This window comes from Doryrhamphus excisus, chromosome 9 (assembly GCF_030265055.1).
Source record: "Doryrhamphus excisus isolate RoL2022-K1 chromosome 9, RoL_Dexc_1.0, whole genome shotgun sequence".
Taxonomy (NCBI): Eukaryota; Metazoa; Chordata; class Actinopteri; order Syngnathiformes; family Syngnathidae; genus Doryrhamphus; species Doryrhamphus excisus.
Window position 1 is genome coordinate 15,826,455 of NC_080474.1, and position 27,399 is coordinate 15,853,853.

Here is a 27,399-nt window from a genome sequence, read left to right on the forward strand (position 1 = left end):
GTGTACCCCGCCTCTCGCCCGAAGACAGCTGGCATAGGCTCCAGCACCCCCACAACCCTCGTGAGGATAAGCGGTAGAAAATGCTAACACATGCTAACAGTAGCTTACCCTGTTTATCAGGATGCCATAGTCTTGGCTCCAGTTTTCTTAATTGTGGCCTTCAGTCTACTAATGGATGACATTTAAGGACACCAGCTAAATTTAGCCTTGATGCTGTGCCTTATATCTGGAAGGTTCGGTATTATGCAACAGATTCTCCATTTTGCTGCAGCTGCCCCATGTTTTTGCTGCCCTCAATCTCTTCTTGGATGCTTTCTTCCAAGTTAAATAGTGTCCACTTATTTATTCAACTGTGTTGCATTAGTTTTTGTGTGTTTAATAAACCAAAGTTCATTCATTCATTTTCTACCGCTTTTCCTCATGAGGGTCGCGGGAGGTGCTGGAGCCTATCCCAGCTGTCTTCGGGCCAGAGGCGGGGTACACCCTGGACCGGTGGCCAGCCAATCACAGGGCACATATAGACAAACAACCATTCACACTCACATTCATACCTATGGACAATTTGGAGTCGCCAATTAACCTAGCATGTTTTTGGAATGTGGGAGGAAACCGGAGTACCCGGAGAAAACCCACGCATGCACGGGGAGAACATGCAAACTCCACACAGAGATGCCCGAGGAAGGAATTGAACCCTGGTCTCCTAGCTGTGAGGCCTTTGTGCTAACCACTTGTCCGCCGTGCCACCCTAAACCAAAGTTAAAGAATATAAATTATTTCGGTCTATTCCTTTTTCTGTGTATTTTGCTAGAAAAAATGACAACAATAACAAGCGTTGCGTCCTATCCAAGCCATTTGATGAGCAGGTTCCTGAGAGTGTTATGTTTATGGCTTCCGTGATTCCTCCCCCTCCTGTTCTTCTTGTGTCAGAAGGGACGAGGGTGACGAGCAAGGGTGATAATGACTTGTCAAATTAGAATTAATGAAACCCGCGGCGGGCGTAAACACAATCTGACGTGTTTCCGATGACATTCTCCTATTTCTACCGGGGAGAAGATTAGCGAAGTGATAGCTTCGTCACAATGGTGCAACATATAAACGTAGACACAAAAGAATGAAAGGAATTGCTGGCGCTTTTCCACAGAACAGAGTGACACCTGCATAAACAAACAGACACAGGGACCTTTCTGGATATGAAATGCATCCCAGTCATGGTCCCACCGGCTTGGCTCCGGCCCACACCTCGTCAGCATGATGGATGGTGTTTATACACGACCTCGACTGTAGAGCTCATCAGAACTTTATGTAGATGCATTTTTATTGTTACAAGAAAGTCGACTTTTCTGCAGTGTTCCATTTAACGCATAGCCTGTCCACTACCAGCGCCCCCGTTGGTTCATTTCCCCCAACTTTTTTGAGATAAAGACGCCATTATCCCTCCCCCTGTCACTGGCAAGATACTATTGAGAGTCTGGAGCGCATCAATTTGGGCCTCAAATGACTTTCAGCAGCTGGCCAAATCCTGACAAGCTTTATGTTCTCCTTTTTAAAAGAGCCCTTTTATCATCAGGAGAAAGAGGCAGCAAGAATGAGAAATGGGAATAGAGACGGAAGGTGAGTCAAAAAGCTAATGTCTCACTGACACCCTTTCACACACAACAGGGGAAATTTCTGTTCTATAACGGGTTCTGGTTAATTTGAAGTCAATTGAAGGAGTTATTAAAAGGATCTGGAGTGAGCTGACTGAACTTGGTCAAGGGCGATAAACTCAGGAACCAGAAGCTAACGTCACCCTGAGGCCTCAAGGTCTTTAGGATTTGCTTTTGAACTATGACATCCTTCATGTTCTTTTGTTAAATCCTACATGTACTATATGTAGTTCTTCCATACTAACTCTTCTTCTACAAAGATAAATCACACAAAGGAACTAGAATAAAATAAAAATACTTTAATGCATGACTAGTGTTTAGGGGATTGTATTAGGCGAGTTGCATTGCACTTTTTAACATTCTTAACGATCACACAAGTGGAAAAAAATTAGTGAAAAAAAAACAAGTTTAGGGCGACACGGTGGACAAGTGGTTAGCGCGCAGACCTCGCAGCTAGGAGACCAGCGTTCAATTCCCACCCTCAGCCATCTCTGTGTGTTCTCCCCGTGCATGCGTGGGTTTTCTCCGGGTACTCCGGTTTCCTCCCACATTCCAAAAACATGCTAGGTTAATTGGTGACTCCAAATTGTCCATATGTATGAATGTGAGTGTGAATGGTTGTTTGTCTATATGTGCGCTGTGATTGGCTGGCGACCAGTCCAGGGTGTACCCCGCCTCTCGCCCAAAAGACAGCTGGGATAGGCTCCAGCACCCCCGCGACCCTTGTGAGGAAAAGCAGTAGAAAATGAATGAATGAATGAATGAAAACTAAGTTTAATAAAACTAAAATAAAGCAAAATCCATCCATATTCTATACTACTTATCCTCACGAAAGTCGCGGACATGCTGGAGCCTATCCCAGCCCAGAGGCGGGGTACACTGCCAGCCAATCACAGGGCACATATAGACAAACAACCATTCACACTCACATTCATACCTATGGACAATTTGGAGTCGCCAATTAACCTAGCATGTTTTTGGAATGTGGGAGGAAACCGGAGTACCTGGAGAAAACCCATGCTTGATCGGGGAGAACATGCAAACTCCACACAGAGATGGCCGAGGGTGGGATTGAACTCAGGTCTTCTAGCCCTGCGCACTAACCACTCAACCGCCGTGCAGCCCTATGACAATAATAATAACAATAATAAAACTACAATTAAAAAAACTCCACTGTCATAGAAATGTTAACTACTGTTGAATGAAGCACAAATAGAACACAATCACTCACCCTTTGAAGCTAATACCACGAACAGGCATCAAGGTCTTTTGGATTGTCTTTTGAATTTTAGTATCCCACATACTGTTTTAGTAAATCCCAGAGTTGAGGCTTTCTTCCGTATTGTTTTTTTTTTTTTGGTTTATCTCCCCCAGCTTTAAGTTGCCCTTAAATTATAGTCAGCCAATATGTATGTAAATCAGAAATTACATTAACCTTATTGTTGCTGGATCAGTCTTTGTGGTCCTCAGGTGGTGGGCTTCATGCTTTAATGCAACAACCAGTCTTGCATTGCAGTGCAATTTCTATTTCAGAAAGAAAAATAATAATAATAATAAAGCATGGCACACAGAAAGGCAATTCAATTTGTTTACAGTGGGACATGACCAGCGCATGTCATCGGTTCAGCATGCAATCATACAGCGACATGCAGAGTGCATCCAGGGTCTATTTACTGAGCTCATGTTCATGGCAATAATCGTCCATGCCATTAGCTATTCATAGTGTGTCTAGGCTGATCCAAAATGCCTGCAAAATAGCAGGAACTTTTAAAATATCCATTTAGAAGGGGATTGGATGAATGTTTTTGTGTTTACGACTCATTGGCCGGGAGTTTCAGTTTTAGTTTTACTTCAAATCACATAAGTGCAGAGACACTCAGAGAGCATTGCATAACGTTACATATCATGATGGTATCGTTACAGTATTAGTGAGTTGTTGTTTTCCATGTTGTTGCTATTCTTTGTGCCATTTCCTGACCGTGTTCTGGGGGGTTTCGTCATCTTGCTTCCTGTATCCCTAAATAAATTAATGTTGTTGCTCTCCAACATGCTTATTTGCTTGAGTGTTTTAGCCTGTAGATTGGAAAAAAAATCACAATTATTTTTTGGTTTATTTGTCACAATCACCATTAGTTCTGCTCTTAAAAAAGATAAAACAAACAACAAAAATATTCCAATATTAGTCAAATATAGACAAAATCAAACAAATCAGATTCAAGTATTAGAGTCTTTTGTCAATAATAGACCAAATGCTCATATTAGCTTACCCTGTTGCTTTGCCTTGGCTTTATACGCCACGTTTGCTACAAAGCTCTACTTTTTAGCTGCCATCAGCTAAAAAGTCATGTTCAACTTCATCTTCTTAAACATCTTCAAGAAATTTCCCCACAAAGCATTATAGCTGCAAATGGAAATGTAAATGCTGTATTTTCTATTTTCACAGTACTTTTGGCCAAACATTTTCCTGAAAAAACACATTAGTATTCCCTTGCTACATTTAGTTTCACCTTTCGCGGATTCGCTGCTTAGAAGTTTTATTAACTTCTTAATTTTGCAGCTTTAACAGCGTATGGTCATGCATTATGTTCTGCGTCCTCGTGGTGTATTAGAGCTCTCAATTGGTGCTCTGTTGTATGTGTTATTGTGTTTACTACTGCTATCCCTAGAGGTTGTTGAAAAATTATGTGAGAGTTGAAGACATGTCCGGACCTGTCCAGTTCAGCTCAGTATGTGTTGCCAGCCGTTAATTGACTCCTATAAAGTTGAGTTCATTCTAGGCAGAAGGGAATTTGACCAACCACAGCAGAGCGCCTGGAGGCAGGTTTTGGGTGGAATTAATTTAAAAAAGGCCGTTTTCGCGGGAAGCACAGAATCTAAAGAAATACAGCTGGAATTGGTGCAGATTCTGGAAGATCTAGAAAGCTTTTTGTGCTGGTTATTGTGGGTAGCTACTCTATAGGAGCCTACAACTCAATACAAAGGGCCTAAAAATTACTGTGTCTTTTAGTTCTTTCTTTTTATTTTAATTGGTTTTATTTTTTTATACTTTTGTTGCTTTGCTTCTTGTTTTTAATATTTTAATATCTATTTTACTATTTTATTTCTTAAATGATCTTTTAGTTTTGGATTAATACTTTTTATTTTACTAGTCTGTGCAGCACTTTGGAAACTCTGTTTATAAAATGTGCTATATAAATAAAGTGGATTGGATAAAAATTAGAATAATAGGTCCCCTTTAACAAGGATAAAAAAACACTCCAGTTGAATGGTTCCAGGATGAGGCACGTCAGTGGAGTGAATTTCTTGCGTCCAAGAGGTTCATCATTTCAATTCTAAAAGAAGAGAGAGAAATGTGTGCCTGTGTGAGAAAAGTGTATTGTGATAGCTTTTACAGCTTTGAAACATTTACAATAATTGCATACAAATACGGTTGGCTATTTTCACAGATTTCACTTATTGCGGGCTATTTTGGGAACCTATCCCCCATGATAAACAAGGGAACACCGTCGATGATTCCCTTCCCATTATAGCAGTGAAAGCCAAGCACAGAAAATGGTGAGCTTTTGAGCCAGCCAACAAGGTACGAGGTAGAGTCATTGCATTCCTCTTTCAATAATCGGCAGCAGGCAGCCAAATGTTAGCATGGCCGCCACAGACTGCCCCCCAGCAGACATGGCATCAGGGCTGCTCAGCTGGTGTCAGGAGAGCTGCTGCATGGCAGAAGGCCTGGAAGACACACTGCTTGTTGCATTTGCATATGCAGCCATCACATCACATTCCGTCAAAGGTTGTCTCCGTCCCCTGGATTGTGTGTGTTTACTCTCCCAGCCTCTAATATATTCATACTTTTCCACGCAATTACGATCCAACTGAAGTGGCAGTGCCAATTGTTTTGTGTGAAATCCTGCAGAAGGGTGCACAAAAGGCCAGCTCGTTGGGCTGTTACCAGCCAGAAATGGAAAAAGCAGAAACATGGCTCTTAGAAAATGGGCTTATTTGGTTGACGTCAGCTGAAATAGAAAGGCAGTAAAACCATGACTATGAGGAAAGAGAAGTACATTGTACTTATTTGTAATAATAATATAATTTTCATAATAATGGAATATATATATGCAGTAAAATATGCTTAAATATGTTATTGTTGTATAATTAATTATGCTATTGTCAATATAGTTTTTTATCAATAAAATGTCAAAAAAAAAACACAAGGTCTCTGAGGCTAACACATTGAAATAGAAAGGCAGTAAAACCATGAATATGAGGAAAGAGAAGTACATTGTACGTATTTGTAATAATAATATAATTTTCACAATAATGGAATATATATATGCAGTAAAATATGCTTAAATATGTTATTGTTGTATAATTAATAATGCTATTTTCAATATAGTTTTTTATCAATAAAATGTTAAAAAAACACAAGTTCTCTGAAGCTAACACATTGACATAGAAAGGCAGTAAAACCATGAACATGAGGAAAGAGAAGTATATTGTATTCCTGTATTATACTGTATTATTACTGTATTATATTGTATTGTATTATTGTATTACTTATTTGTAATAATAATATAATTTTCATAATAATGGAATATATATATATATATATATATATAGTAAAATATGCTTAAATATGTTATTGTTGTTAAATTAATTATGCTATTTTCAATACAGTTTTTTATCAATAAAATGTAAAAAAAAAACCACAACACAAGCTCTCTGAGGCTAACACATTGAAAGAAAAATACCCTATGTTCTTGTATTTGCATTGGTAATCGTTCTTTGTAATGTTCTGATGCAGGCTGAGATTGTTATTTTGGGCCAATAAGCAATGAACTAAGGGCAGTAAATGGCCCCTGGGACAGACTTTGGACACCTTGCTTGAAAGGGTTTAGAGCTAACATTTGGCATTGATCATTTGATTGACCATCAGTCCGAACCTGCATATAGAATTGGTCACAGAACCGACACACAAAACTGATTTTGCCAGATTGCTTTTTGTCCGATTGTAATCTTTACAAAGCCAATTGGCCCCATTATAATCACGGAATAGAGACTGAAAGCAATGAAGTGAGTGACGGCAAATTGACGAGCGGGTAAATCGCTCTCCCTTCAAAAAATTATCGGTGTTTGGTGCGCATTTGCATTTAAATGAGCAAAGGTGAGCTGTCAGAATGACTCGGAGATGAAGACATTTGGAGCGTTGCAACACAGATGGGGAGATTAAAAGGACGTACTTCCTTAGCTTTATGACAAAGATGAGGACAATGAGGAAGAACGCAAAGTTGTTGCAGACAATTTACCACACTAATGCCTGCTTCATTTCAACAAATACGGCGGACTCGATCCTGTATGGGACACTATTCGACCTCTGACTTGTTCCAAACATTTTTAGAAATAATCTGGACACCCTGGACTGGTCGCCAGCCAATCACAGGGCACATATAGACAAACAACCATTCACACTCACATTCATACCTATGGACAATTTGGAGTCGCTAATTAACCTAGCATGTTTTTGGAATGTGGGAGGAAACCGGAGTACCCGGAGAAAACCCACGCATGCACGGGGAGAACATGCAAACTCCACACAGAGATGGCCGAGGGTGGAATCGAACCCTGGTCTTCCTAGCTGTGAGGTCTGGGCGCTAACCACTAGACCGCCGTGTCGTTCTGTAAAATTAAATAAAAAAAAAATCCAAAAATTAACACATAATGATGAAAATGGTAATATTAATGATGATTATAATAATGGTGATAATAATAACAATAATAATGGTAATAATGGTAAGGTTTATAACAATAATGATAATGATTATAACAATAATAATATTACAATGATAATAATAACAGGGGAAAACTGTGGCATGAACATGATTATATCTTGCAAAACGGGGTAGGCATTTATAAGCTTTTGCTTCAGCCTACTCCTTTTGGGCTTGTGATCATATAGTTGAATACAAATGTAAATAATGGAAAGTTATATTTTGATTTATGTAAGAAATGCACTGTAATTTTTTATATAAAATTAATTTTATTTAGGATCTTCTTATTTATGACTGACTTGTATTATTGTCACTACAGCCATGTTGAACTGATCCATCTACTATATGGCTTTCCATTTCCCGTGCTATGGTTATCATCATGTTCCAAGCGTCACTGGTACCAATATGTATGTATCATCATACTGTATGACACAAAAATGTCAGATTTTGTGTGACATTTGTCTATTCCTCCAACTTTAAATGTTCAAACTTGAGAGGCATTCTGCTTTGACGGTTCCATTGCAATGTAGATGGATGTATTATTTAAAAAGGGTTTGTTTTTGGTGGCGTGATGCATTATCATTGCTATTAAATACAGCCATAGTGTGATGTCAGTGCAGACCATGCCACTTCCTGTTCAAACTAATCTCATTGGGCCAGATAGCAGAACAGCACCAGGATACATTAATGCAGTTCCGGACAACAGAGCTGAATGAAACAAACCCTTATCAGGCTGATGTGTTCCTACATTATTATCACAATCAAACTCCAATCCTGCTGTAAATTGTATTTATAAAGACCTCAGGCTCACAACTCCACTTTTTTTTTTATTTCTCTGTGTGTCTGTCTTGGAACTGAATCAATCTCCATGGTGATGATCACGGGTGTATTTACATGAATTGATCTGAGATGGCACCCCCTCAGTTTATGAGCTTTATAGACGACAATCAGGATTTTATTGTCGTGAGCAGTATAAGCGGGCTCTGAAACAGCATAGCGGGACGGATATAATGAAGCTTAGTGTTGCGGCTTGGCTCATTTTAGCTGTTTGGCATTGACCGCTTCCTCTTTGTCGGTTTAACAAGATCTCACAAAAGTTTAGGAGGAAACTGTGCTAAAAGTTCGGTTGTGTAGAGCATGTGCTGCAGTCCACAGGTAGGGGTGGCGAGATTTCTTGTTCACGACAGTAAATAAGTAACACTATAAATGAAAATGAGGGCGGCACGGCTGTCTAGTGGTTAGCGCGCAGACCGCACAGCTAGGAGACCAGGGTTCAATACCACCCTCGGCCATCTCTGTGTGGAGCATGTTCTCCCCGTGCATGCGTGGGATTTCTCCTGGTACTCCGGTTGGCGACTCCAAATTGTCCATAGGTATGAATGTGAGTGTGAATGGTTGTTTGTCTATATGTGCCCTGTGATTGGCTGGCGACCAGTCCAGGGTGTACCCCGCCTCTCGCCCGAAGACAGTGGGAGGAAACCGGAGTACCCGGAGAAAACCCACGCATGCACGGGGAGAACTCCACACAGAGATGGCCGAGGGTGGAATTGAACCCTTGTCTCCTAGCTGTGAGGTCTGCACGCTAACCACTCGTCCACCGTCCATCGAAATGAATGGTCTCTATGCAGGGCAAATTTTCCCATAGGAAATAATATAAATCCAATGAATCCGTTACAAACACCCAAACATTTGAACACAAAACACATGCTATAGACAATGATTATAGTTTTGCATACAGATATTACTTACAAATTATAAATAAATAGAACAAGCCAGTGATTGTCTTAAATTTGTAAAGGCCTCCTCATTGCAGGTGTTGTCTTTGTTATATTCGCATGCAGCAGGTCTCTCCCACTAGCTGTTTACCATTGATCCACGCTAGCAACAACTTCACAACATCTTCAATGGTTTGTGGTCTCTGCTTTATTACTCCTTTCGCAACATTAGCTCACTTGATTACGTTGTTATTCTTCAGGATGATACTTCAATTCAACTTTACTTATATAGTGCCAAATCACAACGGCAGTGAGGGTCCATTATTTGGCCACTCCATTCCGGATGCTTTACCGGTGAATTAAAAAGTGAATTAAGTATTGCGACATTTTGTCTTGGGTGTGTGATCTAAAACGGCCGCGTAAACAAATTAAGCATAAATACAACAGTTCATAATGCTTTTGATATTGCACGGAAACTTGGTGGGCAAACGCAAACCAAAACACAATTTTTTTTTTTTTAGTATTTAGTTTATTTTATTGCATATAATTTTATTTTTTGCATTTATTTGCTTTTATTTTTTATTTATTTTTTATTTACAAATAATAGGTCATATTGGACCGTGAAATAATGTGCAAAGTGACAAAGGTTTTCGTTTGTAGTTGGTGAGGCAACATTGACTGATTTGGAGGACGACCAGTGACTGCATGAAAGATGACAGAGACATTGTAGAGTAATGATACAGTATACAGAATAATGATGTAGTATCTCTACATTTAGATATACCGTATAAGGAGACAGTACCTACAGAGAAAGCTGATGTAACGTTTACATTTACATTTAGACCGACCAATGACTGCATACATATTGAAGGAAATGCTTACCACCTAAAGAGAAACCCAAGTAACAGATAACAAACCAACACGTCAGTTGTGTGGCTGCACAGCGGACGAGTGGTTAGCATGCAGGCCTCACAGCTAGGAGACCCGAGTTCAATTCCACCCTCGGCGATCTCTGTGTTGAGTTTGCATGTTCTCACCGTGCTTTGTCTATATGTGCCCTGTGATTAGCTGGCGACCAGTCCAGGGTGTACCCCACCTATCTACCAAAGAGAGCTGGGATAGGCTCCAGCACCCCCCACGACCCTCGTGAGGATAAGCGGTAGAGAATAAATGAGTGAATGTCAGATCAGATGTGCTGCTGGCAATATTTGTATTACATATAGACCGACCAATGACTGCATAGTGAATAAAGCTTCTACATTTCGACCCCATTTAAGAAAGGGAGTTTCTCCAAAGGGAGAAACACCAGTAATGGAAGAACACTTGCAGGTGGCTGTAATGATGAGTTATGAAAATTATATCTCGTCCTCTTGATGTTGACGTGCGTAACTCAATGACATCAAGCCAACTGAGTCATATTGTGTAGCATTGTTGGAATGTAAGCTGCAGAATAGGTAGTAAAAAAAAAGTACTGCAGTGTGCTTTGCTGCAGTGTGATGCACAAGAGCTTTTCTACATGTGCGTATGGACACCTCCGTCACAATTTAGGATTATTTAGGAGTGCCCGAGCACAATTGTTGCAAAAGGTGTCATGTTCAAAAGGAATAGATCTCATCTACCGTGTGTGTGTGTGTGTGTGTGTGTGAGAGAGAGAGAGACTGCAACGTGCCTCCAGTGGGAAACATTGATTTTTAAGCCCAGCATGTGAATGTGGGAAAATGTCAGCCTCTAATTGAGTTGATAAAACCATTTTGAGTTCCATAACTAAATAAACAAAATAGCACCACTTCTGGCAAGTCCCAGTGGGCGGTCTATGGGGTGTATGTCTGTACAGTGCATTTTTACTATGAATGAGACATTTTGATCGTTTGCCGTAAAACAGAATACAAGTTTGTGACAAATTAAAAATATATTTGAATAGATAAAAATAGATAATGCATGATATTACTACATGATAGAATCGACTATTCAGTGATCTAATCTGTCATGACTGAACTTTAGACCGACCAATGACTAAGGAGTGAATAAGATACCAGTCAGTGGCAAATTTTGGTAATGGTAATGGTTTTATTTCATTTGAACATGCATTAGATTACAATTGAATGCATCACATAATCAGTTCACAGTTCCACCTGTCCAAAAGGAGTAGGAAGAAGCAAAGCTTAGTAAATCCTACCCCTCCATCTTGTACTTTTACAATCAGTAACTGTTACATTTGTTCACTTCCTGCTTTCCATAATACAGTTTAAGTTTTTTTTCATTTAAGTTTAAGGTATTCATTCATTCACAGTATTCATTCATTTTCTACCGCTTTTCCTCACGAGGGTCGTGTGGAGGGGTGCTGGAGCCTATCCCAGCTGTCTTCGGGCGAGAGGCGGGGTACACCCGGGACTGGTCGCCAACCAATCACAGGGCACATATAGACAAACAACCATTCACACTCACATTCATACCTATGGACAATTTGGAGTCGCCAATTAACCTAGCATGTTTTTGGAATGTGGGAGGAAACCGGAGTACCCGGAGAAAACCCACGCATGCACGGGGAGAACATGCAAACTCCACACAGAGACGAGTGAGGGTAGAATTGAACCCTGGTCCTCCTAGCTGTGAGTCTTTTTTATATTGAATGCAATAATTATTACCTAAACTTTGTTTCCCAACTTTTTTCCAGCTCAAGACTGAAATACGAAATGTTTTTTTTTCTATTGGCTATTGGACTAAAACGTAATGAAATACATTTACTTTATTGCTGTTGGTCCCGAATCTGAATTTGGGCAACCCTTCTATTAGATCTGAGCTTGAATTGTTTTGAGATGACTTGTTTGAAATAATATAAATAATCTCATCTGCAGCTTTTGTTCCGTTATTGTTGTTACATCATGTTTATAAGTGTGAGACTTGAACACACACCCAGGCTGCTTGTATCTACACCGGAGGGGTCCTGCTCCTCATTATAAGGAGTGATAATTAGACCAAAAATTCACACATTGCGCCATGATGATGCTTTCTGTTTTCTATCACATTCTCCTCATGGAAGCACACACACATTTGTGGCCAAGCCCACTGGTAATTAACAGCTCCTGCATAATTAGTCAGACAACTATTCATATAGGGAATGCATGCATGTGTGCACACGACTTCCCCCATAATTAAGAGTATTAATTACGAGCATAGCGGTTCCTGTGAGAGTCTGTATCACTCACAGTCTGGTGTTCTTATGACTTTATCTCACCCCTACCATGATCACCATCCATGGTGTGCATACAAGCGCACACTTGTGTACTCCCAAGTAAACAGTACACCTGTCGGATGAGACAAATACTTGCTAAGTAGTCAGAGACAGATAGCGGTAGCTTTGGGTGTTGCGGGGGATTTGTGTAAAACAGATAAGTGTGCTTCGGATGCCTTTATGCAATATGTTATCAGCATGTAGCAGAAGATATCGTATATGTACATACATATATTTTAATAGAAGAAGTGTATTTGAACTACCCAGGGCAATACAATTCGGACTTTAACCAACATTTTTCCGGGAAAAGAGACTTCGGCCTCATGAGGGTCATGGGGGTGCTGAAGCCTATCAGCGGGTATAGGCTCCAGCTGGGATAGGCTCCAGCACCTATCAGCTGGGATAGGCTCCAGCACCCCCCATGACCCTCATGAGGCCGAAGTCTCTTTTCCCGGAAAAATGTTGGTTAAAGTCCGAACTGTATTGCCCCGAACTGTAAAGACAGCTGGGTCTTTGGGCGAGAGGCGGGGTACACCCTGGACTGGTCGCCAGCCAATCACAGGGCACATATACACAAACAACCATTCACACTCACATTCATACCTATGGACAATTTGGAGTCGCCAATTAACCTAGCATGTTTTTGGAATGTGGGAGGAAACCGGAATACCCGGAGAAAACCTAGGCATGCACAGGGAGAACATGCAAACGCCACACAGAGATGACCGAGGGTGGAATTGAACCCTGGTCTCCTAGCAGTGAGGTCTGTGCGCTAACCACTCGACCACCGTGCAGCCTGTTTTTCATTCATTTTTACCTTATTTAATGCCAGTTGACTCATAAAACGTTAGTAGAAAACAGAGGCCCGTTCCAAGGAAGTTCCGCACCAATACTCTATCTCTTTAAGGAAAGTTCAGCAGCACCGCCTTGCTTTTTTATGAGCATGATGTGTATTCCTGGTTAAAAAGAATCTTGCCTTGCACTTTTTTCTCTTTTTGGTGCTGTTGTGCATCCTCAGCACATAGAAGAGTCTGACATCATTTATGGAGCATTTTACAGTCGGCTCCCAGATGCAACAGAAGTCGTTGCGTTTGAATATTGCAGGAGTGTTGTCTGCAGGGGCCAAGATGGCACACACACGAACACACACACACACACACTCACACACTCACACACTTACACACTCACACACACACAGATCGACATGCTCTGAATGCACAACAAAAGAAGATAGGGTTAGCAGATAAGTGGCTGCCACTCTTGCAAACTTAATAAACGGAGAGAATAACTATGTTAATAATAATAATTTTGCACAAAATATGATTTTCACCAGGGCTGCACGGTAGGCTAGTGGTTAGTGTGCAGGCCACACAGCTAGGAGACCGGAGTTTGATTCCAACCTCTGCCATCTTTGTGTTGACAGCATACCCACGACCCTACTGAGGATAAGTGGCATAAAAAATGGATGGATTGATATTAACACGCATTTTGTTCTATGTCCTTGTGGTGTATTAGAGCGATGTATTGTTGCTCTTAAAAAATTGTATTCTTTTAAAATAAAAAATTTAAAACCATATTTGGCTGCACGGCGGTCGAGTGGTTAGCGCGTAAACCTCACAGCTAGGAGACCTGGGTTCAATTCCACCCTCAGCCATCTCTGTGCATGTTCTCCCCGTGCATGCGTAGGTTTTTTTCGGGTACTCCGGTTTCCTCCCACATTCCGAAAACATGCTAGGTTAATTGTTGACTCCAAATTGTCCATAGGTATGAATGCGAGTGTGAATGGTTGTTTGTCTATATGTGCCCTGTGATTGGCTGGCGACCAGTTCAGGGTATACTCCTCCTCTGCCCAAAGACAGCTGGGATAAGCTCCAGCACCCCCTGCGACCCTGTTTTCGTCAAAACATTTTATGTACTGTACTGTATAACTGTATTTTCCAACCTTTTTGAGCCCATGGACCAGTAATTGGAAGGAAATAGTGCCATTGTGGAAAATGCAGTATCACACAAGTAATTGGACAGGAATGGCAACAATGTCTTCATCACAATCATAGAAAGTCTTACTTAAATTCAAACAAAATTGCAGTGGTTAATTAATTTTTTTGAAAATCCAAAGCATGAAACATGTGAACTAGTGTTTTATTATGTCAACATACCTCACTAACATGATGTGAAATGCTTATGTCTTGTTTTCTCCACCAGTGGACGGTTGCACAGACTGGTCGGTGGACTACCTGAAGTATCAGGTGCTGCAGGGCGAGCCGGTGCGGCTAAAATGCGCCCTGTTCTATGGCTACATCCGGGCTAACTACAGCCAGGCTCAGAGCGTGGGCCTCAGCCTCATGTGGTACCGCAGCTCGGGCCTGGGACACAGCGACTTCGAGGAGCCCATCTCTTTTGATGGCGTACGCATGAGCAAGGAGGAGGACGCCATCTGGTTTCGACCCGCCGACCTCCAAGACGTAGGCCTCTACTCCTGTGTCTTACGGTAAGATGGCTGAGAAAAAGAGTATACCAATAATCAGTGGATAAACTATTCATACATATGTACACTGAAACCTCAGAACTTCAAGAACTTCATCAAATGTTTTTGCTTTTTCTTTAGCTTTTTGGAACAACTTTTTTTTTTTTACATTTTGCAGTGGTAATTTCATTTTTATATGTTTAGAATTAATTCATTTTCTACCGCTTTTCCTCACAAGGATCGTGGGGGGTGCTGAAGCCTATCCCAGCTGTGTTCGGGCTAGAGGCGGGGTACACCCTGGATTGGTCGCCAGCCAATCACAGGGCACATATAGACAAACAACCATTCACACTCACATTCATACCTATGGACAATTTGGAGTCGCCAATTAACCTAGCATGTTTTTGGAATGTGGGAGGAAACCGGAGTACCCGGAGAAAACCCACGCATGCACGGGGAGAACATGCACACTCCACACAGAAATGGCTGAGGGTAGAATTTAACCCTGGTCTCCGAGCTGTGAGGTCTGCACGCTAACCACTAGACCGCCGTGCAGCTCTGGTTCAGAATATTTTTCTTCAAAACAGAAGTCATGCTAAAATGTTGTGTTGCTGCTGGATGTTCACAGTTTACTGTAAGTTAGTTTTCTTTTTCAAAAGAGGAAGGTTTAATGGATGAAGAGAGACGGATGGACGCCCATTTCAAGTTCTGTTTTTTGCAGTGATCATTTTAGTGATGTCTTCTTTGAAATTATGCTCTAACCACATTTTGAAAAGGGATGCTATTCCACCAGTAAGCAAAACAAGGGAAAAAATTACCACTATGTCAAAGTTACCACAAAACACAGTAAGTCATGTTTTGTTTACTTAAAGGGGACGTATTATGCAAAAGAACGCCCACCTCATATTCTGTTTTTTGCAGTGATCAGTTTAGTGATATCTTTGAAATTATGGTCTAACCGCATTTTGAAACGGAATGCTATTCCACCAGTACACAAACCAAGGGAAAAATTACCACTAGTACGTGAACGTTACCACAGAACACAGTAAGTCATGTTTTGTTTACTTAAAGGAGACCTATTATGCTCATTTTCCGGCCCTTTGTATTGAATTGTGGACTCCTATAGATCAGCTACACACAATAACCAGCACAGAAAGCTTTCCAGATCTTCCAGAATCTGCACCTATTCCAGCTGTATTACCCTGGATTTCTATGTTAAGCTATGTTAAGCAACATAGCTGTCCCTCACACCTGAACAAACATGTCCTGGAAGGAGTCCAGTCTTTTCACACTTGTGACAATTAAAAACGTTAAAAAAAATGAGCAAGGCACACCTGTACCATGACTAAGACTCCAACATCTCCATTCTCCATGGCTCTTAGGAATATTAAAAAGTGCCTTCTTATCCTGATGATGGTATTTTCATGCTCATAGTGTTTGTAAATAAAAGTTCAGATGATAATTTGGTGATCAATGAGGTCTACATGGAACCCAAAGAAAAGGAGACAAGGAATCCGTCCCTAAGAAGAGAGTTTTAGAAGGGAACGTTTGGGTCACAAGTGCGACTCAACAGCTTACACTCTGACAAAAAGACAATTGATTTCAGCTCAGAGGAAAATCTCTCAGACTGTTCTTTTTGGCAAGTTGAAAATCCCTGCAGATCCACAGCACGTTAACAAACGTGGAACCCGGAGGGCACTTTTTTTTTTACAACAGAATTACAGTATGCGGGAGAATTCCAAACACAACATTGTTGTTAGGAGACATTCTGCGGTGTAATGTAATATTAAATTAAACTCATTTGTTCCAGAGTGCGTCGATGGAAGCACCGGTAAAGGCTGGAATATCAACACATATTCTCTCTCTCCCACGCAGTCACACTAAGTGAGCGCACTTCAAGCCTCTCTGGGTCCTTAAGAGGCCTTTAACCCAGTTTATTAAAAACTCTGTGAAATGAAGAGCTGCAATGAGCCAATTATTGAGGGATGTTCTCCGCAGCAAAGGTTAATAAGTTACTGCTACATCATTGTGTTTCTTATCTTATTATGCATCTTGATAGCAACTGAGACGGAGTGCACTCAAGGGTCACAGCATTAAGTACACCTCCATAGTCTAATGAGGTTCAATAATAAAGCAGAGTTTTGATTGACACTGTCAGAGAGGTATTCATTTACCATTGTGTCGATTATTGTACGTGTATGGATGAAATATCATAAAAAAAAAGAAAAAAAATGCTTAGTTAAATTATTTTTTGTAAATGAGGAACAATGGTGGTGAAGAGGTTTGAGTGGAATAAACCAACGTGTGTCAAAATCCGGTCCACAGTAGTGTTTGAAAAATAGTACTTAATTTGCCCACCTGACTGAACTTATCAAAACTAGTACAACTTACTGCAATCTATTTATACAATAAACATTACTTAGACCTAGGTTTGATTCCCCCCTCTGGCATCTCTGTGTGGAATTTGCATTTCCTCACACATTTTAGGTGAATTGGTAACTCCCTGACTGCCCTGTGATTGGTTGGGTTCCAGGGTTTACCCCGCCTCTCGCCCGACGACAGCTGGGATAGGCTCCAGCATGTCTATGTAACCTTGTAAGGATGTATATATTCTTAAGAAGGGTGCCAGATTCCGAGCAAAATTCAAAACAATTAATTGTATACGACTAAAAACAGCAGCACTTTATTGATTACACATTGTATGTACAAAAACACATTGGAAAGACATAAGACAGTTAAGTCATTATTTTTAACGGCAGCAAAGCATGCTGGGAAATGTGTAATCTGCTCATTACACAGCTGCAAACTCTTCCGGATTACACATGTGTTTTGTGATGATATATGAAATACTGTAGGCCGAGTGGTTAGCAAGTTGGCTACACAGTCAGGAAATGTGGAAATCTGGGTTTGAATCTCTGTTTGGGCATTTCTGTGTGGAGTTCTCCCTGTGCGTGGATTTTCTCCGGGTACTCCGGTTTCCTCCCAAATGCCAAAAACATGCATGTCTGGATAAACAGTCCAGAAAATGAATGGAAAACCTTTGCCCGGACATTCAGAGAATGATGAAGCGGTGATTGATCAACAAAAACTTTATTGAAAAAAATGACTAAACCAAAACAACCATGGTCGTAGATCCGCGGACTAACAGAAACAAAAAAAATAATGTCTATAATAATAATTTAAAGCGGCTGCACGGCTGTCGAGTGGTTAGCGTGCAGACCTCACAGCTAGGAGACCAGAGTTCAATCCCACCCTCGGCCATTTTTGTGTGGAGTTTGCATGTTCTCCGGTACTCAGGTTTCCTCCCACATTCCAAAAACATGCTAGGTTAATTGACAACTCCAAATTGTCCATAGGTATGAATGTGAGTGTGAATGGTTGTTTGTCTATATGTGCCCTGTGATTGGGTGGCGACCAGTCCAGGGTGTACCCCGCCTCTCTCCCGAAGACAGCTGGAATAGGCTCCTGCACCCCCGCGACCCTCGTGAGGAAAAGCGGTAGAAAATGAATGAATGAATAATAATTTAAAGCCTTCAATCCAACCGTCTGAACATCCTCATATTCACGGTGTGTTCAGTGTCGCCATGCTGGTTATTTCAAATACAATCATTCTTGTGTAAAGGTAGCTTCATCTTCATATGCTTCTGCTTCCGCTTCATCTGCCCCCCCCCCCCACATGTCACTTTTTATTAGATGTGTGACAATAATTGGAATCAGTCAATCATTCACCCTCACACACACACACACACACCTAATGTTCTAATCATGCTTGTAATGAGTTAATGCTGAATCCATATGTATGTCCTCTGCATGATGACATCAGTCAACATGTGAGTGTTCATAATTAGAGCGCGTGGAGAATCGTATCTATGAACGCCACGCTCAAATCCCGCAGTCAGACCAAGCGTGACATAGGTGACACGTTCAACAGGATCCTGCATGTCCACCTCTGGCTGTCCACCAATCCTGTGGGTCTGTGACCCACCCACACCTCCTGAGTGTGTGTCATGTCCAGCTGGATCTTAAAAGCTCAGCTGTATTATTTCTCCTCCTCTCTACTCTGTTTAATATGTGCGAACATTTCTTTGCATGAATGTGTATAATCAATGGAATAGAGGCCAAGTGGGCAGCGAGGCGCCTGAAGTGCATGCATTTGTGTACGTAATAACTCTGCCGTTGCACACAAAATGGTGAAAGCACCCTGTGTTACTTGTGCTTTTACTGAAAAATGCGACTGTTTTCAAACCCCTAGAGCCTGACCACATAAGTCGGCTGAACTTGAAATGCCCTCTACAAAGCACCCACTGTAACGTTAGGCTGTTTTGCTGCATGACCACGGAATTTGATAAACACCTTTATAATAATAATAATAATAATAATACATTTTATTTGTATCCTGCCACTTTGACACTCACTATATGCGTTACATTAATGCTCAGTTTGGACTCTTGGGAAATACAATCAGACTGCACTTCCGGAATTTCAAACAAAAAACAGACTGTGTACATATATTTATACTGTTTATTCTGTATATTTTGTATTTTCATTCTTTTTTTTTTAATAGATGTGTCTGCACCTACTTCACCAAAACAAATTCCTAGTATGTGTTTGATCATACCTGGCAATAAACCATTTCTGATTCTGATTCTTTCTGATTATAGCGCTTTTCAAAATGCTCAAAGACACTTTACAGAAAAATGGAGTTGAATTAAAGCAAGTAAACAAAGTAAAAGATACATTAAAATACAACATTCATTCGTTTATACACAGTTAAAAAAAAGTTAATATAATATAATATACAGTTAATATAAAAAATTAGACATTAAAAACAGATTTAAAGAGGTGGGTTTTGAGTTGTTTTTTGAAGGTGGGGGCAAGCACGGAGTGAATGGGGCAAAGAGTTCCCGAGGGTGGGGGCAGCGATGGAGAAGGCCGGTATGTCATCCAAAGCATTTTGATCACAACCCAAAGGGGTACCACGTTTTTCCTCTCTTTTTCGTCACCACCATTCTCCTCTTGCTGACTGTACATTTGTCTTCCACGCCCACCCATGTGTGTGTTTTATAGCTGCACAGGGTCACAAGTGTTTATATAAAAAAGGTGAATCCCTTATTGCTTCCATAACCTGAGTAGATCATATGAAACCCCTCTCATTTACAGTGAATGGGAGCATCTGGCAAGCCGTAAATGTAATGGAATGAAATGGAATGAAAAGCCAGTATGGCCGTGTGTGTGTGTGTGTGTGTGCACGCACATATGTGTGAACTCTGTTCACAAATAGCCATGATCACTCATGTGGTAGAATGATGTAGTGGAGATGGACCCGAGTATCGAAAAATGTGTTGCTTTGGTCGGTTACACTAAAGGAAGAAAAGTTGTTGTCAAAGTCTCTCAATGCCGTCATCAGCAAATGTGCATATTATTTGCATATGAGGCTGTAACAGATGCGATAGGAACAAATCATAACCTCGTAGGGGAGAAAAAAATTTAGTAAAAACATAATTAAATTTGGAACTACAGTGCAAATAAACTTGATTCTTGGTTTATTAATTAAAAATTGGCCATCATTTTTATCAAAATAAAATAAATTTAACGTTTTATCTCAGCGAGCGCTTCTAAAATTCTAGACAGCGTAATAATTACATCCGGACTCGCCTCCAGCATCCACTCTTTATCTTTGCACTTAGGCCTACTTGTTTAATTCATCACACAGCGTCCTCCCATCACGTTCTGGCACACTGACAGTTAAGTGAGTGAATACGAATGAGGCTTGGGTGTAATAAGTAGTAATTTAATAGAGATTAGGAAATATTTATGTTTAAAACAGGGTGAGATCCGCTACGGTGGCAACGCGCCTTGAACATGCGTGATCTACCAATACCAGAAAAGTCTCCAACGACGCCAGGAAAAGTCATTTTTGGGTTTTTGTTTATGGAGTTTTGTGTATATTCATCTCGAAAACCATTTATGTAGGTTAAGGCTCGCAATTTTTTTTTCTTGGTCACCCCAACGCAGTTTCCAGTAAAATTCTTCCACAGCGAAATCGAACAGAAAAGGGTCTTCTCCAACCTGTTCCCACAAAGGTGGAGGCATACAGTTGTTGTCAGATGATGACTTAAAAGTCATTGGTGTTCGTTTTAGGACATCCTCAGTTGTCAGATGTTAGGAATAAAAGGCTGCACTGTGACCAAGTGGTTAGCGTTAGCGTCGATTCGCTCGGACATCTCTTTGTGGAGTTTGCATGTTCTCCGGGTTTTCTCCGGGTACTCCGGTTTCCTCCCACATTCCAAAAACATGCTAGGTTAATTGGCGACTCCAAATTGTCCATAGGTATGAATGTGAGTGTGAATGGTTGTTTGTCTATATGTGCCCTGTGATTGGCTGGCGACCAGTCCAGGGTGTACCCCACCTCTCACCCAAAGTCAGCTGGGATAGGCTCTAGCATACCCACGACCCTACTGAGGATAAGTGGCATAAAAATGGATGGATTGATATTAATGCGCATTTTGTTCTGTGTCCTTGTGGTGTATTAGAGCGATGTATTGCTGCTCTGTTGTATTCTCTGTTGTGTTGTGCACGGCGGTCGAGTGGTTAGCGCGCAGACCTCACATCTAGGAGACCAGGATTCAATTCCACCCTCGGCCATCTCTGTGTGGAGTTTGCATGTTCTCCCCGTGCATGCGTGGGTTTTCTCCGGGTACTCCGGTTTCCTCCCACATTCCAAAAACATGCTAGGTTAATTGGCAACTCCAAATTGTCCATAGGTATGAATGTGAGTGTGAATGGTTGTTTGTCTATATGTGCCCTGTGATTGGCTGGCGACCAGTCTAGGGTGTACCCCGCCTCTCTCCTGAAGACGCCTGGGATAGGCTCCAGCATGACCGCGACCCTTGTGAGGATAAGCGGTACAGAAAATGGATGGATGGATGTTAGGAATACATCTGTCTACTTTCAACTTAAAAGCTATCAGAAAAAAACATTGTCATCTTTAGGGAATTGAACTTGTGTCTGGTCTATGGAATTATACAACCATAAGACAGGATGGCCTCAGAAGAAACAGCATCAGACGTACCGGCATCAGACAAAGCGGCTTTGTAAAAAAAAATGGTGTCAGACAAAACTACTTTGGACATAATGTCTTCTGAAAAAAAGCGTGTAAGTGCTTAAGACATCATTTCCAACATTCAGTGGAACATGACGTTATCACTGCCACTAGCAGGACAAAGGTGTTATTCTGTTGCTCATCTGAGCACTTGTGTCCTCCCGTGATGTCCTTTTTAGTCATTTCCATCCTGTTTGTGGTTCTGGCTGCTAACAACACATTTGGCACCTTTACACAGTCAATAATTCCCACTCACAACCAATATAGGATTGATAGGGTGGGTGGGATGGAGATGGGGGGGTTTGCCAGGGCTTGAGATTGCGAATGAACGAGGAAAGAAACCCGGAGGCCTCACAACAGGAAGGACGAGCGTGGACAACCTGAACCTGCGGCTGCCGCCTCCTTGTCTCCTAGCAACCATATAGCAACCATAAACACACTTAAGCCGTGATGAATATTAGCTGGAGTCGATCTCCTTCACACCCCCACACCTCTCTTCCCCCTGCTATTTTTAATATTATGTTAATCATCATCAGATTCCATTTACATCTCAACCAAAGCAGCTTGTGTCCATCCTGCTGCGTCAACAACACAAAACACATAGACGTCCAATCACTGCACAAGGGCACCTTTGGTTGCTATAACAACCTGACTGCGGGGATTTGCTGCCATTCATTCACGGGAGCATTAATAAGGTCAAGAAGTAATGTGATGGCGTGCATCGCTTATTGCGCAGTAGGTGGAAGTCCAAACACACCTCACTTTATGTGAAAGTGGGAAATGTCAGCATGAGCATTAAAGTCCTCCTTTAAGCAAATAAAGCTACTTGATGTGCACCGATATCCCTACAGTCGTCCGTTGTTCATTGCGGTTAATTGGTTCCAGACGTGAAACATGAAAAATGAATATTCCAATGTTAATAAATTTACAATTTTTGTGGTTAAATTATTAAAAAAAACTGTTTAGAATGTTTTTAAATACCATTAGAGTCCTGTAAACATTAAATAGCACCCATATAGTCCCCTTTATACACATATTACCCAATATCCGTGGTTAAATTATTAAAAAAGCCTGTTTAGAATGTTTTTAAACACATTAGAGTCCTGTAAACATTAAATAGCACCCCTATATTCCCCTTTATATTCGTATTACCCAATATTTGTGGTTAAATTATTTAAAAAACCTGTTTAGAATGGTTTTTAAACATCATTAGAGCCCTGTAAACATAAATAGCACCCCTATAGTCCCCTTTATACTCGTATTACCCAATATAGTAGACATCATAACAACAATAAGTTACCGTTTGCATTGGGAAAGTTTTCACTCAATTAAAGCTACTTGATGTGCACGAATATACCTACAGTCGTCCGTTGTTCATTGCGGTTAATTGGTTCCAGACGTGAAACATGAAAAATGAATATTCCAATATTAATAAATTTACCATTTTTGTGGTTAAATTATTACAAAAAACTGTTTAAAATGTTTTTAAACACCATTAGAATCCTGTAAACATTAAATAGCACCCCTATAGTCCCCTTTATAATCGTATTACCCAATATTTGTGGTTAAATTATTTAAAAAAAAAAACTGTTTAAAATGTTTTTAAACACCATTAGAGCCCTGTAAACATTAAATAGCACCTCTATAGCCCCCCTTATACTCGTATTACCCAATATAGTAGACATCATAAGCAACAATAAGTTACCGTTTGCATTGGGAAAGTTCCCTGTTGTTGTAGTATCTTAAAAGTAATGCAGCTTTATATCATTGTATATCGTCATATCGTAGTACTTCATAACCTATGATATATATGCTGAGGTCCATATCACCCAACCCTAGTAGACATCTTGATTAGACTGCTGGTGTGCATTTTCGGGCATACTTGATTGTCAGATATCAGGTGAGAAAAGCATCAGGTATCAGGAACACGTCTGAAGAGTTTATGGGATTGCAGAGTCAGGTATCAGACACTAATCTAAAAAGCCATGGAAGTGCCAGGAAAAAAAATGTCACATTTAAGGAATTATTCAAGCAAAAATGAAAATATGTCGGACAAAATGGTGTTAAAATATTTTATTATATCATGATAGATGTGGGGCTGCACGGCGGTCGAGTGGTTAGCGTGCAGACCTCACAGCTAGAAGACCAGGGTTCAATTCCACCCTTGGCTATCTCTGTGTGGAGTTTGCATGGGGGACCAACAACCATGGTCGTAGATCCGCGGACTAACAGAAACTAAAAAAATAATGTCTATAATAATAATTTAAAGCGGCTGCACGGCGCTCGAGTGGTTAGCGTGCAGACCTCACAGCTAGAAGACCAGGGTTCAATTCCACCCTCGGCCATCTCTGTGTGGAGTTTGCATGTTCTCCCCGTGCATGCGTGGGTTTTCGCCGGGTACTCCGGTTTCCTCCCACATTCCAAAAACATGCTAGGTTAATTGGCGACTCCAAATTGTCCATAGGTATGAATGTGAGTGTGAATGGTTGTTTGTCTATATGTGCCCTGTGATTGGCTGTACCCCGCCTCTCGCCCAAAGACAGCTGGGATAGGCTCCAGCACCCCCTGCGACCCTCGTGAGGATAAGCGGTAGAAAATGAATGAATGAATGATAAATGTGGGTAATTTTTAGTGGTTTTTAATGGCTCGCAAGGAACAAATGTGTCACTTTTTGTGTAGCGCTGTAATTTTAGGCTATTTTGATGATAAAAATGGATATCATGTGGTAAATTTTACCTATAGTATTCAACACAGCTGAAATACATAGCTGGAAAAATGGTAAAAAAAAAATATATATTGATCTCATATCAACGCAATGTAGATGCTGCTAACTAAGTAACATTCTTGTGCCTGCAGGAACTCCACCTACTGCATGAAGGTGTCCATGTCTTTAACCGTGGCTGAGAACGACACCAACATGTGCTACAACTCCAACATGCGACGGATGGAGAAAGCCGAACTCAGCAAGAGCAAAGACATCCTATGCCCCGACATCGATGACTACGTTGAGCCCGGCAAGGATCCGGAAATTACTTGGTACAAGGTAGGACTAACAGCTAAGGTTCACATCGTCTTTCTTAATGGTTTCTCTTCGTCTCATTTTTCGGCGTCTTTGTGAAAATGAGTTTCCAGATCAGTTAAGCAGATTATGTATGGATGCAAATCAGCGTGATGGATTATATAAACACAGAACGCTGCTCCATCCTTAAAGGAGTAAAAAGATGGAGCCGCAGCTGGCTTTTTGTAATGAACGCAAATAGAGACCACTGTGCAATGTCACCCACTGCCCACAGGCACGAGTGGATGTCCTCCAAAGGCTCATTGTCTCCTGAATGCGCCCTTCTTGGGTCCTCTCCAGGGGGTCCCGCAAGTCCCATGTACAACCCGGTTAAAGGTTTCAGGCCAGACTGTTCACAGGCAGATCAGCAGTAGATTAGCTGGCCAGGGCGCAACCTCCAGGTTATTCCAGAATTCAATTACATTCTCCATAATGACAGTGAGCGCTGGTACCTGGAGTTATTTGGACCACGATGGAGCTATTTTGATTGAATTCCGACAATGCCGGGAGCAACAGTGGAATGGAATCCGTCGAAGCCATCGATGTCCTCAGCCAGAGAGCTGAAGATCTTGTCTTGGAGTCTAACAAATAGCATTCACTATCCTTTGTGACCTTACTATGTAGTGTTGCACTTACTATATTGACCTCAACTACTTTTTCTCCTTCAAAGTAAAAATAAAGCCCTTTATAGTACATTAAAACACTCAGGATTGAAATAATAACAAATTCCATACAGTAACTACGGATGCTCCCATCAGAGTTTTAAACTGCTCATTCCGATCAATTTGGAGTTGCCGATTAACCCAACATGCATGTTTTTGGAATGTGGGAAGAAACTAGAGTACCAGGAGGAAACTCACACATCGGTGGCCTAGGGATTAGCATGTAGGCCACACAGTCAGAAGATTGGGAAGACCTGGTTTTCCTCCGGGTACTCCGGTTTCCTCCCACATTCCAAAAACATGCTAGGTTAATTGGCGACTCCAAATTGTCCATAGGTATGAATGTGAGTGTGAATGGTTGTTTGTCTATATGTGTCCTGTGATTGGCTGGCGACCAGTCCAGAAGTCTGCCCGAAGTCAGCTGGGATAGGCTCCAGCATACCCACGACCCTACTGAGGATAAGTGGCATAAAAAATGGATAGATTGATATTAACACGCATTTTGTTCTGTGTCCTTGTGGTGTATTAGAGCGATGTATTGTTGCTCTGTTGTATTCTTTTAAAATTACAATTTTAAAACCATATTTGGTTGCACGGCGTTCGAGTGGTTAGCACGCAGACCTGACAGCTAGGAGACCAGGGTTCAATTCCACCCTCAGCCATCTCTGTGTGGAGTTTGCATGTTCTCCCCGTGCATGCGTGGATTTTCTCCGGGTACTCCGTTTTCCTCCCACATTCCAAAAACATGCTAGGTTAATTGGTGACTCCAAATTGTCCATAGGTATGAATGTGAGTGTGAATGGTTGTTTGTCTATATGTGCCCTGTGATTGGCTGGCGACCAGTCCAGGGTGTACCCCGCCTCTCGCCCGAAGACAGCTGGGATAGGCTCCAGCACCTTTGCGACCCTCGTGAGGATAAGCAGTAGAAATGATCTCATAGGCGGGCAACAAAGCTGACTTCCAGTTCATGGTTTAATAAGGATGTTTTGTGATGAAAATACATTAATTAAATTAAACAATGTATTAACAACACACTAATGTGCACACAATATTGTATGCTAACCGAGGGAAATATTTTGGTGTAATTTTTCAACAGTAACAAAAAAACATCTTATTTGGGTAAATACGGTAACACTTATGTCATTGTGTTAAAAAGTCCAAATGATGATTAAGTGCTGATGATAGGAAACTACTGAATGGGGAATAGAACAAGTTTGTCCTCTGATGTCCAGGAATGCCATCCAAAGCAGTGGCGAGCCAGCATCATCCAGAAGAGAGACCTCCTGTCTTTTCAGGAGGTGAAGGAGGATGACATTGGAAATTACACCTGTGAGGTCCAGTTTGGCGGCTTTGCAGTCAGGAGAACGACGGAGCTCAGCGTCACTGGTAAGAAGATGATTTCCTCATTTGTGCATAGGGAGATGCAATTATTGCTGGATGAATGCGCTTGTTCCACTGATGCAGCGTGTTTGAGCCAATGAATTGATGGCAAACACACAACATGCGCACCACTGAGGACTGCTGCAACATCCCGCTGCTGCAGTTTCCAGTCAGCCAAGTGCTGTGTGGTGAAATATTAAAGTCACGAGATTAAAACCCCTGCACGACGCAGAGAGCTTGAAGAGCAAAGGCCAAGGTCAGGAAATTTACTGTGCCACTGATCTGCTCCCTATTCTACAGTAGGTCAGCCATGCTGACGCTTAAATCAGCTTCTCAATTTCATTCTTGTCCAAACGTGTGGATCGGATGGATGTAAGA

General features: G+C 41.3%; 1 protein-coding gene across 2 annotated transcripts in view; it reads left to right on the forward strand.

The window, feature by feature from the left end:
* il1rapl1a (interleukin 1 receptor accessory protein-like 1a) overlaps positions 1–27,399 on the forward strand; it is a 250,090-nt gene that overhangs the window by 122,059 nt on the left and 100,632 nt on the right. For both annotated transcript variants that reach the window (XM_058082066.1, XM_058082067.1), the window contains 3 exons: positions 14,558–14,843; positions 24,778–24,964; positions 26,874–27,027. In XM_058082066.1, coding sequence (XP_057938049.1) covers positions 14,558–14,843; positions 24,778–24,964; positions 26,874–27,027 — 627 coding nt within the window. The remainder of the gene's footprint in view (positions 1–14,557; positions 14,844–24,777; positions 24,965–26,873; positions 27,028–27,399) is intronic.